General features: G+C 36.6%; 1 protein-coding gene across 4 annotated transcripts in view; it reads right to left on the minus strand.

Moving 5' to 3' along the window:
- Window positions 1-19,045, minus strand: part of FAF1 (Fas associated factor 1) — a 164,917-nt gene that overhangs the window by 17,183 nt on the left and 128,689 nt on the right. For all 4 annotated transcript variants that reach the window (XM_048061903.2, XM_048061902.2, XM_067001861.1 and 1 more), the window contains 4 exons: window positions 17,347-17,483; window positions 14,733-14,821; window positions 3,353-3,433; window positions 2,622-2,699 (listed from right to left, as the gene is read on the minus strand). In XM_048061903.2, the coding sequence (XP_047917860.1) occupies window positions 2,622-2,699; window positions 3,353-3,433; window positions 14,733-14,821; window positions 17,347-17,483 (385 nt within the window). The remainder of the gene's footprint in view (window positions 1-2,621; window positions 2,700-3,352; window positions 3,434-14,732; window positions 14,822-17,346; window positions 17,484-19,045) is intronic.

Genomic DNA, 19,045 nt, shown 5'->3' on the forward strand with positions numbered 1-19,045 from the left:
CAGTATAACAACAGATGCTACATTATTTACTGAACCCAATCAATTATATTATAGAAAAATAAACAACAGTAGCTCATTAGAGCTCTTTTCTTTGTGCAAAGAACGCGTCGCTCCCTCAAGTAACTAGTCTCCCAGGCTTCAGTGTAAAACGGCAGTTTACAGTGGATATTCTGTCCCAGCAAACCAAGTCAGAAAACAATGATGAGATGGATCACATTAATAACTCTTGGATCTGAACAAGCAATTTCAGTTTTGTTGATAAAAAGATGTTCAGTATGTGAATAGCTCAGTAGCCCGATTTTAAATATAGGAACTGAACATAAAGGCACTTCTGTAAGTAAACACTGTTGCAGAACAATTCAGTATAAGTAATCTGTATACTTGAAAATGGGAGTGTTAGTAAACACTATTGTTAAAATCCCTTTTGTTCTACTAAGCAAACAGATCCTATTATTTTCATTACTGCAGTCTACAGTAAAACAGGGAAGCCCAGATATATTTTGATAACACGGACTAGCTTTGCAGGCTTTCTGTAAGAAAACAGTTTTCAAAAGGCCAAGGTGTTAGAAAAGGTTCAGGAGCAGGTATACTAAAGCAGAGTGAATTATTGTTTCTATGCATACGAAATTACTTAAATAACAAAAATGTTTTTATTACTTGAATCTGATTATAAGTGATTGCTCAATAGTCTGTTATTGCTACAGTACTGATTTATTTTTAATTGCTATTGACCTTACAGAATTATCATCTTTCAATTACTCTTGACAAAATGCTCACAGTCCAGTTTTGTGCATGGCTCATGCAGTTGTGTTTTTATCCTCTGTTCTTGGCATATGTAAAAACAGGAGCTAAGAAAGCCATCAGATACTGTAGAACAATACAGAAGACTGGACTGCATTTTACTAAATCATTGAATACTACTGCTCTGATGAAATGCAGTATTTACAAGACAGCACTATTTAAAACGTTCTTGAATGCTTAAATGGTTCAGATTTTTTAAGGCAATTATCTTGGTCAAAATATATATGCAAATGCATTGCTTATATAGTTTGTTTATTGAGTTTATCTCTGGGAATAATAGCTGCATTGGTAGCCAACTTTTTGCAGTTGTGTAATGCAATTTTTTCATACATCAGCAAAGTACACAAAACTGAAATGTCAAATATATATTTAAGTCTGGGGCAGGGGGCGATGAGGAAGGCTGTGATTTATCAGGATTCCACGAGTTCCAAGGACTTTAACTAAATGGAAAATTAAATGAGAATATAACGCCAAATTTCAAATCTCCGTCATTGCTGGGAGTCAGAGCGAAAGAGTTATATAAACTCCACTAAAAATATTGAAACTCTGATATTTTATATAAATGAATAAATATTTAAAATAGATTTTATTTATATTTGCGATAATACTGGAAATATACTCAGGAAATACATATTCAATAGGGATGTCAATGGAGGTTTGTAGTCATTAGCAACTTCCTCACAAAATTTTATATGCCTAGAAGTCAAAGGACAACACTCAGTCGACTCTAATTTCAGTCAATACATTTATGTGTACGTCACTTATTTTGAACATTTTATTCAAGGGTTTCAAAGTCCCTTTCAAATATGAGCTAGGTGTGTTTCATAGCAGTTCTGTAAGGACATCTATTTCAAGATCACTTCACAGAACAGCTGAAAACACTTTAATGACTAGCCTGTTTCACCTATCCTTTGAAATGTGGTGGGGCTTCAGGGGAAGAAACATGGCTGTAACACAGCCTTTTTTCTTCTCTTTTAAACCGTATTACGTATTTGTCAGGAGGTGAAAAACAGGAAGCCACTGTAAATTCATGTACATGATTATTTACGCCTACAGTGATACACAGCTAGGACAGGAGCCAGCCTAGATCCATCAAGAGGCTGCAGGAGCTCTCTCTGGCAGGCATTGGGGCCTGCAGAATCTACAAAAATGAGAGAATCTACAAAGTAACAGGGTTTGAGGAACAGCAAGCACTCTTCAACAGCATATGATTTCTATATTTTTATATAGGCCTAGAGACCTCAAGAGTTTGTTTAAACACAATTTTCAATCTAAGGAAGATTCTGTAGAAGATTGTTTAGACATTTTAAAATGTACCATTGATTCCATTTTCTAGACTTTTTTTGTTAGTTTGTTTTGATTTCTTCAAAAAAATTTTTAAAAGCCTTTTGTCTCCCAAATAAGACTTGACAACTTGTTTGGTCAGAATTGCAGTTAGGCTTTGTGCTACTTCCTGGAAAAATGAAAGGGCTCCATGGCATTATATTTTCAAAAGCAGTGCCTTCAGACACAAGATTTGAGACTCCCGAAGATTCCACTATTTATGAAGCTTATTTCACAGATATTTTGTAGGTAGGCCTATCTCATATCTGGCTGTAATTCATACCCAGATGATAGAAAAGAAAAACTAAGTGAAGGTGAAAATTATTTAGATGCATTATATTGTTATATATATATCGTAATAAATTAATAAAAATACTGATTTGGCGTTCACATGAAAAGTATACTTTGAATTAGTTACAATGTACGTTGAACAAAAGCTGCAACCTGCAGAAGCCTCATGAATCCAAAAAGTTGTTAGAAAAGGTAAAACATCCCACCTCACGTTCTTCCTCCTGTTCTTTCCGAATCTGTTCCAAGCGAAACTGCTCTGCCATTTCTCTCTCTTGTGCTTCTCTCTAATAAACAGAAACAAATAATAAATACACATGTACTCACTTCACTTTCCACAGATCTGTCTAATAGTGTGCATTAAGCTATATGAAAGCAAATTAACTTCCCAACTTTTCTGTTGGAACAGGAATGGTTCATGGATGACTGACGCATTTGCACAATACAAAGTCACGTGAATAAAACCTTCATAGTTCTTATGAAGCTTGTTAATGGAAACTTATATGAACTCAACTTTTGTCCTCAAGAATTTACCACATTAACATAATTAGTTACATATACTTTGAAATGTCTTGAATTTCTATTTTGTAAAAGATTCCAAATATGGTTAGACCCACGGTTCACCCAGCCTAGAAACTTCTGATAATGATCACTAATTGTGACTTAGAAACTAATATTAGAAATAAGATATTTACTAAGTGATCTTTTCCTATCATTCCATTGACAGTTTCTATTATTACATAGGGTCAGTACTGCTTTAGCAAAAAGGTGTAGTCAAATCTTGTGAATGTATCTAGTGCCATTTGATAACCACTTATGGCTCCTTCTGCAATGGTCTCATCTTAAAAAGCAGAACTGAAGTGATGCACCAGAGAGATTTCACCAGTCACAGAAAGATTCACATTTTGACATTCATGCAATCAATTCACCAGTCACACACCTTCGCTCTGTCAGCTTCGAGTGATATGCGGTATGCTTCATCCTGCTCTCTTTTCACATTTTCTCTGGCTTCACGTTCATCCTAAAAAAAAAAAAAAAAAGAAAAAAGAAAGGAATAGAAAAGAAAATGAAAACTATCAGTACATGGTGACCATCATGACGCATATCTTACATCTCTGTTCACCAGCATTCTCTACCCTCAATGACTTAATAAAACTATAAAAAAATATATTTGACTGCCTTACTTATCTAGCTATTGCTACAAGAAAAAATGAAGAAATGCCTCAAGGGCAACCTTAGCTTTAAAAAAGAAAAAAAAATTACAACTTACCTAAGGCTACATTTCAATTGCCATGCTATGGTTCAGCGTGTCCAAGCCCCGGCCCAAGGGCTGGACCTGGCACCAAAGCTCTTTGTCCTGCCACCTTTACCGTGGCCTGGGCAGAGGCCGGGAGCAGCTGAAGGCCTTCTCCTGCACCAGCCACGCACGGAGAATCCAACCTGCCAGAGCAGGACAGGGGACACTGGAGTGGCACGTGTGGCCCAGCACTGGGGAAGGTCTCACAGGGACGTCACTCCTGCAGCTGACCGTTTGGACGGCCTTGTAGTGTGGAAGGACAGATCACGGTTTAGAGGACAAGGCTGGATTTTAATTTATCATCTACTTCAACTGACAGGAGGTAATGCTGCGAGAGGAGACCTGCTCCCAGGACCTTCCCTGGTAAAAACAGTCAGCAGGACCCATCCAGGGCCAATACTATTAAACATCATCCAGAGGTCTCAATTCATATCGTACTGAATACTCTATGAGGATGGGACAGTAACAAGTCCTGCTCTGAAGTGTCTCACATGTAAAGATGCAGGCAAACGAGAAAAATGAGGTTAGTATGCCAACTTCAAGCCAGCAAACCTAGCAAAATATCTTATTAACGATCACAGCACAGAAAGTAAGAGTTTATGAAAAATATTCTAATGGCAAAGTGAGGCGTCACCCGTACAGTGGAGGATCAGGAAGTGGATATCCCTGAAAGCTGAAAAGCACTGGGGCACTATCTGATAAAGCAAAGTATACAATCCTTAGCTCCATACTCTGCTGCTGCAGCCACAGACAACGTCAGCTGCTCTGTGCTTACTCTTCTCACATCCTATAATCCTCCTAGAGCCCTGCAGAGGCTGCAGTGGTCCCTACAAAAATCAATAAGATTTAGCTGTGAGACTGCTGGTGGGCTCAGCGCTGTCACCCGGAGTTACCAGCAACACAGCGCTTAGGCTGGGGTTTCATAGAAATGAAAACCTACTACCTACTGCTTTTTGAAGCATTATGATAATATTCCTAGTGATCTGCAAGGCTTGTTCCACTTAAAGGAATCATTTTGCAAACTGATCAATTTTATTCCAGAAACCTCACTCTTTGGCAAAAACTCGATTGTAAGTGGAAGGAGCATATGTTAACTGTTACTGCCATGTCATGCAACCATGCCAAGATGTTCCTCAAACAAAACTCTAGCGTATTAGTGGTTAAAAAGTTCTGAAGTTGCATGCAACCACAAGAGGAAAGGACAAATTGCAGGAAAAGGTATACAACCTCCAGCTGGAAAGTAACAAGATCTTTTTAGAGGAAACTCTTCTTCCTTATAGAAACAGGACCCAAGATTATTCTACAATCAGTGTCTCCTAAATTTCATTCACAGAAGATAGAGAAACCATCACTTTGTTCAGCAGAGCTAAAACATGAGAAGTAATTCTTGCAAAACGTAACAAGGACAATAACCACCAATAACCCATCCCCCTTTGGCTTCTCTGGACTTTGATAAGCTTTATGTGCTATGTTCATGGAATGCCTTCAAGGATTAACTTAAACACGCCAGCATAAACTACCTACATCAATATTCAATTTCTGGAAGAGGGGATGTTGAAATAATCGAACAGCTCTGATTTTTACAATATCCAAAAGTGAGGAAAGCTTCTTGAACCCACAGAAGTTTTCCCAACTCTTCCTACAGATGGAATGCAACATAAAAAAAAAAAAAAAAACTTTTGTACTGTCTATACTGAAACTTTCCATAAGCATACTGTAAGTTTATCTTAAAATGGTAAGAAACAAAACTAACTTCTCAAACCAACCTCTTGAAAGATAATGACTTCAGGCATTCTGTGAGAGGACAAGCATTTAAAAAATATTAAGACTTGTTTTGGAGAGAACCTATTTAGCTTTCATGTTTTGCAGCTTCATACATTACCATAACTTCATGTCAAAGATCCCACAAGTCTGTGGGATCGATGCTGGAGGGACAACTGAAAGATCAGAAGCAACTATAGGCTCTTTCCTTTGCCAAAGATTGCTAGCAATTAACATAAAACTAAATGTTAAAAATGTAAAAATTGTTAAAAATAACTCCAAAAATATATACTAAATCAAGACTTGTATGAAATTGAGTACTGAGTTTTATTTCACATTATACAAATGGTCTACTCAAGGAAGTTATTAAAGGTTACTTGTGATGAGTGCAGGATTCATTTACCTACAAGGATCCTTACTGAGCAATTTTTGAAATTGGTTTAAATTACATAATCTGGATGACACCTTCAAAAAATACTGACGCTATAGATTCTACAACAAGAATATAAATATGAATTCTGGACATCTCAAAAAAATATATTTGTTTCCTCCCCATTCATCACAGTTATCATCGTCCTACAACTGGATTATGAAAAAGATGTCAGGAATGCGAAGAATTGCTATGCATGACTGCCTGGTCTTCAAAGAAATATGTAAGCCACATCTAGAAGTAAATGACCATGCCACCGAGCTTTACACCACATAGAAATAATACTGTTCCTAGTGAAACAGATCTAAGAAAAAAAAAATCTGTAGCTAAACTAAACAGCACTGGAATCCAGATTTCTTCAGCTGAAAAGCAGATGTAATCAATCATATGTTTTTTTTTTTTTTTTTTTTTTTTTTGTGTGTGTGTGCTATTTCTGTGTTTTGCTAACATTGCTCACACTCTATAGGAATAGCCACATCTATGGTGATTATGGCAAATTTATAATATTCTCTCGTTCAGAGTTACACCTTGGACAAATTTTAACAATAGATGCTGCAGTTCTTTTTGTAGTGCAGTTCATTATTTTAGTCTTCACTTCCTCTAGAGAACCATACAAAGTATGAAGATGACTCAAATCTACTAGAAAGCAATAAAATAGAAGAGACAATGTTCATAGGAAAAGCAGAACAAAATATTTTGCAATTAATCTTTCATTGCTACCTAACAAAGACATGAAGGAAAAAAAAGAATAGCAATACTACTAAAAATTAATTTTAAAATGTCATATGTGTTGTCCATTAACAAAACATGAGGTAGCTGACAACTATCTTCTTAAACCCTACATAAATTGCTGTATCTACTGAGCATCTATAAACGCAACTCCCTGTTACTTTTGCAATGCATGCAAAATGGCCATCTTCCGTTTTCAAGAAACCAAGATGTGAACAGACATCTTACCCCAGTTCACTGAAAAAGCCTACATCAGAAAGAGGAATTACACTCAGCAGTTCTGAGATCCACAGCAGTGACCAAAGGATGGTGTTAACGTAAACCATCTGAATCACAGGGGTTTTGCTCCTTGAAGGTAAAAAGTTCCCTCAAGAAATTTTAAGTACTAATTTTAGATTTTAATGAAAATGTCCATAGAACAAAATATTTTATGTATTAATTAAATGTTGAAATAGCTACCTGGTTGTTTCTTACTAGAGTATGAAAAACATAACATGAATCCAGAACAAAGGCTGAAAAGGAACAATACAACTTTATATTTGAACTTGTACTGAATTGGAACATGATCAAATTCGTGTTTTTGTCACATCTGTTTTGAAATGAATGCAATATTGCATGAGAGATCAGACTTGGCTTTGTCACACGAGCTTGGCTTCTAGTTCAAACAGTGTCATCTCTGTATTATTTGTTAAAATGAATCATGGTAAAAGTAAATTCTACTTGTCTGCTGCAGGAGAAATCTGCACACATATAACAAGTTTACATAATAAAAAAATATAGAATAAAACACAGAATTCACCCTTGATATGAATTTCATTCATTTGGATCTAGATTCTTTTAGCTGCTCTTGCACAAGCCATGAAAGTTTTATTTGGTGTTCAACAAAAGAAAATCCAGGCAATTGGGAATGATTTAGATACCAAACAAATCCAGTGAAATCAACAATTAAAATTTTTTTTTGCTCATACAAGTATTTTTGCATGTCTAAATTCTACCTTTGGATAAAATTATATGATCTGATTCTAATAAGGCAGTAGGCCTCAACTGTTTCTTGATGAATGTAAGATCTGAACAGACAAATAAAGACAAAAAAAATAGCAAGGATGCACCCTGCAAGCCAAGAGATCAGTGGTGAAGAGAAAAGCCCATCCCTCTGACAGTGTACCATGAGGAAAGTGAGGTGGAAGGAAACAGGAAGGAAGGGAGAAAGGGTGCAATGGCAGAGGAACATTGGGGAACAAAGAGCAAAGAGGTGAGGTAAAGAGAGTTGGTACAATGGAAGCAAACAATGGAAAGAGCTTGAAGTGCATGATGGAGCAGAAAGGATTTAAATCTTTAAAGTTAAAAGGAAAAAGGGTCTTGTCAGCCTACATGGATGCTTCCTCTATGCTATCAGAGCTCAGCATGTAGCGAAAAGTATGTATGTTCCCTCTCCAGTAATTATTCCCTACATAATTTCATAAAGCTACCTTTGAAGCACCAAATAGAAGGAATTTTCAGAATCGGTATGAAGGAAAAGTTGGACTCCTGATTGCACTTAGAACAGCAATCTCCTTTTTTTCCTGCAGATTATATAGGGGGGAAAAAATACACAGGACACAAAAAGTCGGCTTCTTGGATGGGATATTTAGCTGGAAAAGTCAGCCTTGGAACTTCTGTGCTTTTTGTTGTTGTTGCTTGTGAAGACAGGATTTAATGATTTAACCCCAGGTATCAGTTTTGTACCTGATCTGTCTCAGAGAGATGTGTTACACCCCATTGCTCTTTGGGATTAGTTTTACTCTGAAGTAAAACCAGATAAAACAACTACATAAGATTATCATGAGCAGAAGACATTTCTCAGAGCATCAATGAGTAAATGGCTGTTACAAGAAAGACAAAAAGAAGTGTATTTACAACTGCTGAATGCTTATCTGAAAGATGGTTCATTTCACCGAACCACTCCTGAAATTAAAAACTGCAAGTGCTTTAGGCTATTCATGGGAGCGTTAAAGAGAAACACCCCTTTGTCCAAACAAACCAGTGCAATAAAAGCATTAATTTGATTCACTAGAGATGACAGACTTGCACATTGTATAACTTAAACATACATGATGAGGAATATGTAGAATTAAAAAGTGTACACAAAACGTGTTAGGCATACAAGAACGATGAATATGAAGCAGAACCAGAGGTGGGGAGGCAGGACTGAACAGGGGGAGAGGGGCAGAATCCTGCCAGTTTATATCAAAGGCTCAAAGCCCAGTTCCAGATACTGATTTTTGGGAATTACCTCAAATGATATGAAAGAAAGCAAAACCAAAACCTTCCAGAAGCAGTTCTGCAGTTACTTGCCATGGAAAATCATCCAGACAGTCCTACTAAAACTTCTACCAATCTGGGCTGCACGCTGAGAAAGCTGAAGTTTCTTAAGAGAAACTAAGCTAATAGTCAGTGGCTGCAGCCATCAACATACACGGCTGAAAACCCATCTGAACTGAAGATATTTTCATTTCATCTTCTTTCTTTGCACTGTCATTGCTTCATGTTTGGTCTAAGTTCAAAATAGCCCATAAACTCCTGAAGACAGCAATCATACTTGCTGGCGTGTTAGTACAGTGAAGTGCACAATGGGAAACCAATCACCGAAGCTTTGGGGTGCTCTCATAATACAAATACAAAATAGGAAAATTTATTCAAATAAATTTTGATTACTGTAGTTTAATTAGTTATAACTAGTAATAATTAGTAAACGTGCTAATTGGATTTTTGAGAGGTTACATGAGAATCTCCGTTAGATGGCTGTCATCACCGTAATGTTTTGTGCTTTGGAATTTAATGAATTTCATGTATTTATTCTCATAGCCTCCTGTTGTGCAAATACTATATACCATGATACACATGACAGTGTTAGATGGAATGCAGATTATCAAAGGTATTCAAACGCCTAACTTCTACTGATTTTAATTCAGTGCCTAAACAGAAATCGCAGAGGTCTACTGCACGTCTGATAGAAATATTTAGGCCATCCTCTAACTGGAAAGCACAACTGCAAGTAAATAGTGGAGAAAAGCAACTGATCTGAAGGAGGAAAAGACAAACATCACAGATTAGGAGAGTATTCACAAGGACTGAGTTCTCTTCCTCGAGTTTCCTTTGTGGCTGTGAAGTACATCTTTGGAAGAGGAAAGAGAAAAGGTGTTGGAAGCTAGAACTGTTATATCATCATGGCAAAAAAAAAAAGGAAATCCCTAAATCCCTGACATTTGACAGCAGAGAGGCAGAAGACGAGGAAGACACAGCAATACATTTTCCTTACTTCAAAGTTACAAAAATAACACTTGGCCAGCAAATCTCTGCCTAGTACAAGACAGTTCTGGGACAGACATACAAGCATATTTCTACAAATAGCTGAGGCAGTGAAAAGAAGGTGAATTTATGTTGCTGTTTTGGAGTGTTGTGGGTTTTTTTTGGCTTTTTCTTTTTTTAAACATATTTTTAAAATCTCCATCCAGATATTAGTTAGGAAACAAAATTTTTTCTCATGCTGTAGCTGCATCTAGGAAGAAGAGATGTCATCTAAGATCAGAGAGCAAAGATGGCGACTTTGCAGGTCTACATTTTTCTACCTTATCTTCAGTGAGACTGATTACAACAATTTTTCAAGTTTAAACATTCTTAAGTATGTCTCTTATACATAGTGTTTCAGCAGGCATGGTTTAAAGTGAATTGAAGGTTTTAATTTGGATTTGTAGGAATAAAGTTTTTCAAGAAATTGTGAGTATTTCAATTCCACCTTGAAGTCTCATCTGAGAGCAGGAGCGCTAGTGTTGCATAACTACGAAAATAAACACGACGAGAGACCTACTGTTACTTAAATGTGGACAAGTTGGACCAGCTGTGTAACAGTCATTGCTTTTACAGTAATAAATGTTGACAGCAAAAATAAAAAGAATGCATTACTGAGAGATCATCAAATGAGCCCTGTCATTACGTGGAAACTCCACCCTGTATAAGCTTGTCAAAAAGTGTTACTGTAATCCTTTGAGAAGCCTCCTCCTCAGGCAACAGAGAAAAATGCTTAGGATCAGCCCAGAACAGGTGTGTTGCACTGTAATGCCAGTATTTAATCAGGGATCTCTTCGCATCAGCCTCACGAAGGAACTAACTCAGATCTGTGTGGGCCCATCATGCAATGCTGGGATGATTATTTAACTATCAAATTAAAGCAAGTAAACTAACAGAGCGTTTGCAAATGGACATTCCAGGGCACACACTATTTTACAATGATAATTTGTTTTCTAGTCAAAGTCCAGCAGCAGGCACTGACACTTAAGAGGAACTGATACCACGCACTCCTTTCAAAGTCAATCCCTGACAAATCTTAGTTCACACCTTGATCAACACTGGCAGGGGGGCCAGTCATCTCTGCTCTGAGATGACTGCTCTTTCGCTTACAGGAGAAACTCTTTAGTGGCATTTATTTCCTCTTTGCAAAAATCCCCAACCCTACTGCCCAAACAGTAGTTAGGTACAAACAACTGAAGTGTGGGCCAGAGGAGCAGACATGGTTAGAAAAGGAAAACATGTCCATTAGATCTATGAAATCATTACTGTAGCCTCTTATTCCATTAGAAGGAGCCTGGAGCTGTTTCTAGGGTAAGAAACTCACAGGACTGAGTATTCCCCCGGGAGATGGTGGTCTCTACTGGTGCATGTATAATTCTGCATACACATCCTGAGGCTGGACTCAGCCCCTAGACCTGACCACGCTGAGAAGTGTGGGACTGCATCCTGGCCAGCCAGCCTTGCTGCCGTTGAGGCCATTGAACCATCATTCAATTAACCATTGGCCAGTTCTTACCAAAAGGGCCACATGAGTACAACATCAGCACCTGGATGACCATATGCTATTTTTTGTGGCTTGCTACAAAGGCAATTTGAGTACCAAACTTACAAAATGAGACAGCGTAACAGCTAGGCCATGTGTCTACAACGGCACATCAACAGTGTGGCCCAAAAGAAGGACGAGGTTTCTGAAATGTCACCTGGTCAACACAGCTGTCACACAGCAAGGACAGGCCCAAGGGTTCATGACTGGCCCAGAAGCCTTGGAGAGAGAAGGAAGAAGAATGGGAAGCCAGATTTGTCCCTTTTTAAGAAAGCTTGGGAGAGAGAACGGATGCCTAAATTAGGCACCACTTGTACCTCAAGACAGGTATGCTGGATTACCATGACTACAGATACACGTCTCAGTATTTTTTAACATATTTCTTTGGAGGCTAAGTAAGAAAAATCTTAAAGATTTATATATTGTGTTTAATTAAGTTAAATCCAATCACCGGTTAAATGATGGTATTTTAGTAATTGACATTATAGAAATGTGCCCCAAATTTGTCTGATTAAAATTGTAGGAGGCTAAACCAGTAAATTTTACTAATACCCGGATACAAAAGCACAGGATTTAGCTAAATATACTATTACCACCAGCTAATGAAATGACTCACTTTGCTCAGGAGAGAGAAATTGGTGACGGTGTTCTGAGCATCCTGCCTGCAATATCAGTCGATGATTCATGACAGGGGACTGACTGTAAGGTGATGCCTCAACAGCTACAGCCAGCATCGCGGCGAACACCTGTACCATTAGCTGGCAGCGGTAATAGTCATCCTGTACTGAAATAACCATCAGAGGGCACTGCAAAACATGCTGTGCTAAACAGAATTATGCAATAGCTGTGTTTGAAGCTTTCATGGTCATGCAAGTTAAAGATCCAAAGTGAAGAAGTTCAGCTGCATAAACTGACCCATTAACGATTTCATGCTGTTATTTACACGTGTTTCCAGTTCCATTTCTCTCTCTCACACACACTTCTGCTCACAGCAAGGCTATATAGATGACTTGTCTTTTTAAAGCACAAAAGAATTTTCTGCTTATCTTCTTGTGGTTTTATGATGACTTACTGTTGCTATTAAGAAAACAGTAACAGAAACCGGACTCTGTATCCTGTTTGCTATTGTGATATTTGGGAAAAAAAAATGCACCCACTGCAGTAAGTTCTTAAAAAAGAAAAGGTGTTGATATTTGAACACTCTAAGTTGTCAAGTACAAGACTTACAAGAAAGCTACATGTTATGTAGCAAACCACAAAAAGACAATATTTTTTTTTCAGGTGAAAGCCTTCTATGGAGTACAGTCTGCTTGCCAAATACTCCCTCTCTGGAATAGCAATTTCATAAAGCACGGTTGTTTTTCATTTTCATACTTCCTGCTTCAAAGGCAAAAGTGTCTGAGATCACCTTTCCTGTGTGCTTGTAACAAGTGAAGCCAAGTTATAAGTAAATACCCTCTTTGTGTATAGAACCCATGGCGTCTGAAAATCTGCCCCCTAAGTTCATGAAATTTTCCATTAGTTTTCTGAATGTCAAAGTGTATTAGAAAAAAAGCTCCCAATGGGCAAGAAATGTCAGTGATGCTCTCGGTGACAGGACAGCAAAAGGAAGTGTGAAAAAAACACACACGCAGAAGACTTGGACAATGAAAGATTTTAGAGAAATGTATAAAAATTAATTTTCTATTCTCCCTACCTAGGTAGAGCACTTAGAATAAAAAGCCTGGAGATATCTATATCATCACAGTGGGGACATATATTACAGGGCTGTCACTGTTCTTGGGCATTCAGTGAAGAACCATCAGCAGCTCAGGATGCAGAAGCCAGTTCCTGGTTCTGCAATCATGGCCTCAAGGCTACCATGCCTTCCCTTTCTTTGAGCTTTGAGGTTTTTCTTTTGAGCATCATGCCCAGATTCTTCTCAGTTGCAAACCTGCCTGGTTTTCTCCTCCTAGGTCTATCACTGTCTCACCTGACTTCCACCATCTCTCCTCCACAATGATCTCCCCCGCTCTGGACAACTGTTCTGGTCTCCTGTTCCTCCCTATACTCCACTCCAGTTTCTTTACTTTTCTTCGACTTTTTCTTTACTTTTTTTTTTTCATCTTACACATCTTTAGTCCTACTTCTAGTTCCTTTCCTTATCCCTTTATCTGTTCTTATATTGCTGCCTTTATATTTCTTTCTTTCCTTCTGTTTTCTTCCTTTCTGCCAGATTTTATAGTTTCTAGTACTGTCTTCTTCAGAACTCATCCATATTGTGAATTTTAACTTCTTATTAAAGCATTAAAAAAAATCCATACTCAACATATTGCTGTTAATATGCAATAAAAAATTCAATTATATCATGCCTTGGATTTTTGTTGTAATCCTCATATTAAAAGTTGTGTTCAGTATTAACAAAATCAAAGTCAAATTTCTTCACCAATGAATTACAGGTAGCATAAAGAAAAAAATTAACTACAAATATTGTGCAGATAGCATGCCTTCATATTATTATAACCATAATCAGTAAATCTCATACAGATAAGATACAAGATTTAAATGTGAAGAATGTTTAGTGAATTATTGTCAATCAATGTCTACGCAACAGGATAAGAATAATCTTGAATGGCAACACACCAATTATTATAAATTCCCAAGTAAGTACTTCATTACTTCCAAATGTCACTCTCAATTTATAGAGTAACAGATAAACATCTCTCAGCTGTATGCCTCACTGTGTCTACGTCTTTGCAATTGAAACACTGTTTTTGTAAAGTCGTGTCGTCTCTTACTCACTTCTGAATGGTGATTCTGTACTGGCATAGTTCTGTTCTTTAAGATTGCTTCTCAAACTCCTTTTAAACATATACATTTCAGACACATAATCTATCTTTGCTTTCTACCTACAGCTTGGAGCTGGTCATTGGGAAAAAATCTGGTTGCCATTTCCTTGTATGAGTATACTAAGCTCTATAATACCACTGTAAATGTAAACGGTTACTCATGACTAATATTTAGAAAAAGGAAACAAACACTCTGAAAATGACAGTAAACCAATAAGGCGTTTTTTGAGAGACCCAACAATAGGAGACACAAAGAAGGCTTAATATTTTTATCACAGATAATGGAAGAGGCACGGTAAAACATGCCATACCCAACTTCATTGGCTAAAGAGACATTTGGTTATTTTTGCATCCCCAGTGATTTGTGGAAGACAGTAGGTATCTGCAGTAACTTTCAAGTCTCACCTCATCCTTTATGTCTTCCTGCTGCTGAGCACTGAAGATCTCCATTGCAGCCATCAGCCTCATCATTAGCTCATCCACTGTTGTGTTACCTAGCAACACAGGAAGATAGCTGAACTTCAAACCATTAAAGTTATTAAAAAAAAAAAAGTCATCTTAGAATTAACCTGTAAAAAATAGGCAGTTCAGAAAAAAGCGACAGAGTAGAAAATGCAAATACCTTAGCAAAATGATTTTAATTGAAAATTCAAAACTGTTTCTGCAAGCAAACGTTGATCATAGGCTAAAACTTTATGTAGTTCAAATCTGAAAAACTGTTTTTGTGCTTGCATGTAATAATTCTATTTTTCTTTTAAACACTGATGTTAGAGAAAAGTACACCTGGGATTCCCTGACATGAACTCTTTTTTACAGGTTTAGAATTCTTGGGTATAATCAAGGAGACTGAAGCAATTGGCTAGTCAGGTAAAAAAAGGTAGGAGGTTTCCAGTAGCATCTAAACAGATTTTTATTTTTTTTTTTATTTTTTAAAGGAATACAGCGATTAAATGCATGTGTGCACATGCATTTTTATTCAGGTTTAACTATTTTGGGTAGTAAAATTTCAAATAGTAATAATATGCTCTCTTCAGTGTATTTACTTCTGATAAAACTTGTAAAGGTAATAATAGGGGGAAAATAAATTACCTGTGCATAAATCTCAAGAAATACAGCATGTATATAATCAAACAGATAATTCCTCATTTTTCTAGCAGTGTGTCTCCAGCCTTCAGGAAGACTGAAAGATGAGTTTAATTTCCTACCAAGACATGCTCAGTCTTTGGTTTCTCTTAGACTGAAGACTAGATTACCTGTTAGAGCCACTCATAGCAGTTAAAAGGCAAGACCACTTCTCCATGAGAAATAGGCTAAGTCTATAAACTGTTAACATCTGCCAACCTAAATGATGTTTGGACACTGACAGAACAATGACATCAAGAGCTAGATTGATATTGGTAACGCTGGTCAAAATTTTAAAAGGAATAAACTAACCATAAGCCACAGTACCAAGAAAGAAAACAAAAAATGTACCCAGAGTTTCTAACCCCAGCAAAAAATAAAAAGCAAAAGCAAACTTAGACAGTCTGCATTTCAATAAACGCCTTTAGGACTTAAGTTTCTACACTGTTGTATCTCTTCTGCAAACACTGCCTTCTCACCCTGCCCTGAAAGGCCCTCATTGTTCCCATTTCTAACATTTGCTACCTTAGCAGAAAATATTATCCCGCATGCTACAACATGCATGACTTCAGAGACTACCATTCATTTGAGGATATATTGTTAAAAGATACCAATGTCCCAATTCGTGGGAAAATAACAAGCACAGCACATTTGGGTTTTGATAGAATTTGAATCCAAGGGTATATTTAAGTAAGACTGCAAGAGATTATCACTTTAGTTCAAAACACTATTTGGAGAAAACCTGATACATAATTAAATCTCAGTGAATTCAATTAAATCATTTGGATTATTTTATAGTATAAAACTGTGTTACATGATGACTCTGAGCCAGTAAGCACCACTGACTTCAGTGGGATAACATAGGTGCCTAAAAGTTACACAAATGCTTAATAATGCTGTAGAGTTATAAAAACAAGAAAATCTATTTATGAGGTTATTAGTATGAAATAAGTTTTATAAGCGATAGACATACCATGAATTAGTGTTGTGCTGTACCTTACACTAAAGAGATAAAATCCATGCAAAATTAACAGTTTTGGCCACAGGAAGAAGCATTGCAGATTCCTCAAGAAAATAATTAATCTCCTATGCAGAAAGAAACAGTAACACTGTCTGCAAAAGGCAGGATTTCCAGAGGCTTAATTTCCTCAGGAAAATAAGGATATTAGAATAAAAACTGACAGATATGACCAATAAATAAATGAGAACAAAGTCATTAAGGCAACCTTGTGGAGAATGAGGGGTACCCATTCTGTGATGCATTTTAATTTGAAGAGTTACTGAGAACAGCGGTTGAAGGGCATTCCACACCTGAGTTACCTTACTGCCAGTGGAATCAGAAGAATGGTTATGCTAGAAATAACTGCTCACGTACAACAGAAAGCTTCATTTATATGAGATTATATTAGCTACTTAAAATTCTGATCCAATTTGGGGTCTCAACACCGCAGGCAGGCCTGAAAAAGCAACTCATATTCAAATATTATCCCACTACGTGCAACAGGAGTCCACATATTAACAAGGAGCTACACAGAGAACTAAATGCATGCTGGCACTACAAAAAAATGCAGCGAAAACATTTTGAAATTTTGGGGATTTATCTGGTTATAAATTTGGAAAACTAAATGCCACTCCTTTTTCAGGAGATTCGGCCTCTACTTTTAAAAAGAAAAGCTGAAAAACCTAAACTAGGATTCTACTCCAGTCATGGCAACTTCAATCTCTAACACTATGCTAAAAAACGCATTTATGAATAATAGCTATTTATACCGTGACAATTACAAGTTTCTTCTGTGTAATAAATTCATAGTCTGAACACCTTAAAAAAGAAACAGTTAGCAAGGACGTCTCCTAACAATTTCAGAAGCCACGTACGAAATACTTTAAAGAACCGTACCTTGTATTACATTCAATACTTCATTAGATGATCGTTTTCCCATGATAATAAGAAAAAGCGGAAACTGATCCGTCTTCTGAGTTCGAATAGTTTGGGCCACAACACTCCCGAAGTGCCTCGTGCACATCGTCAGAAACCTATGTGGAGGAAAAAACAGTTAACATAGTGGAGTTGTTTTGGAAGATAGCATTTAAAAAATTAAAATTCCGCAGTTTGAGTGCTATCTTGCTATCTGCTGGTTAACATCTAGGCTTCTGCATTCAATTTTAGAGCTCTTTATCCCTTTTTATGATTAAATTATGAAAATATTTACAAGTATGATAGACTCCAGATTGTCTACACTGAGACAATTAATAACTGGTAGAGAAAACATTTATTTTGATGGAGAATCCCATTTTTGTTACATTGAAGCTTTAATTCACAATCAGTTCCCACCCACTCCCAAATAATCACACTAAATCGATTGTTAAAAACTTCTAAAGGAACTAAGTAAAGACATTACCTACTAAACATGGAGAAGTATAAAAATAGTATCGTTTCATATGAAAGCATAATTTAATAATGAAATATCAAGCAAATCTTTTTATCAGTCGTAGAATTAAAACAGGGTACTTCAGAATTGTCTTTTCTTTTGTACTAGTGCCCTGCCAGTGACATACTTAGCAGTGTGGTCTAAAAACAATAATTCTAAGCTTTTGACCAAAAAAAGCTCTCAGATATTAGCATAGAGAAGTCTAGCATTAGTATTCTTAACACGATCTTGAATAAATGAAAAAACTGATAAAGCTTTTCTCTTCCATTAGAGGACTGTTTGAAATTAGCATTTCTTTCAAGAGAAAAGGGTAGCTTATGATATGTTTTCAGATCTGATGGTAAAAAGTAAATGTCATAATAATAATGAATTATGAAAGACCAAATGCAAATATAGAATGCTTTAATAAGATCCAATTTAATAAAGTCTGTAAAAATAATGGACTTTTAATAACACGGGTCACAAAAGGCAAAACAGTGGAAATTCTGAGGACTAGCCACTGGTACAGGCTTATTAATTCTTAATTATGTTCATGAAAGGCAACTTAAATCGTGTGTTTTCTTATGCCTTATGATAATATTTTAGGTAACAACTACTCTGAAATGTATGCTCTAACTGAAGAGCAAAGTCCTGTTGTCACATGCATTAGAAGCCAAATCTATTTGAAAAGACAAACTGCATTAAAATGTCAAGCGCTCTAAGTCATTTCTTCTCAAAAGATACTGAAAAGATTCAAAAATGTTTTGATTTTTTTAATCACCATATATTACATCTAATAAAATCACTAAAAACTGAAAAGCCTGATGAGTACAATATTGGGCACCTGAAGTATAGAAAGAAAACCCTACAACTCAAAGTCATTTTGTAGCCTAATTATGTCTGTAGTTGGATTGAAGGCAATAAGCAGGAATAGCTAGTGAGTACTTCAGAGCCATAAATGTCACTGGCTAACATCCTTCCTTGCCTCCTTGTGTCTCCATCTTTTGCAATTCAGAACTGTCAAATGGAAAGACAAAACGCCAAATAGGGACTGCTCTATCAGAAAGAGCTAAGTAAAGACAAACTGATAAAATGAAGTGTCCATAAAGTCTGGACATACAAACTTTTAAGAAAAATAATGCTTTCAATTTTTGGTTTTCAACATGGGAATAGATAAGTGATGTCTCA

This window comes from Anser cygnoides, chromosome 8 (assembly GCF_040182565.1).
Source record: "Anser cygnoides isolate HZ-2024a breed goose chromosome 8, Taihu_goose_T2T_genome, whole genome shotgun sequence".
Taxonomy (NCBI): domain Eukaryota; kingdom Metazoa; phylum Chordata; class Aves; order Anseriformes; family Anatidae; genus Anser; species Anser cygnoides.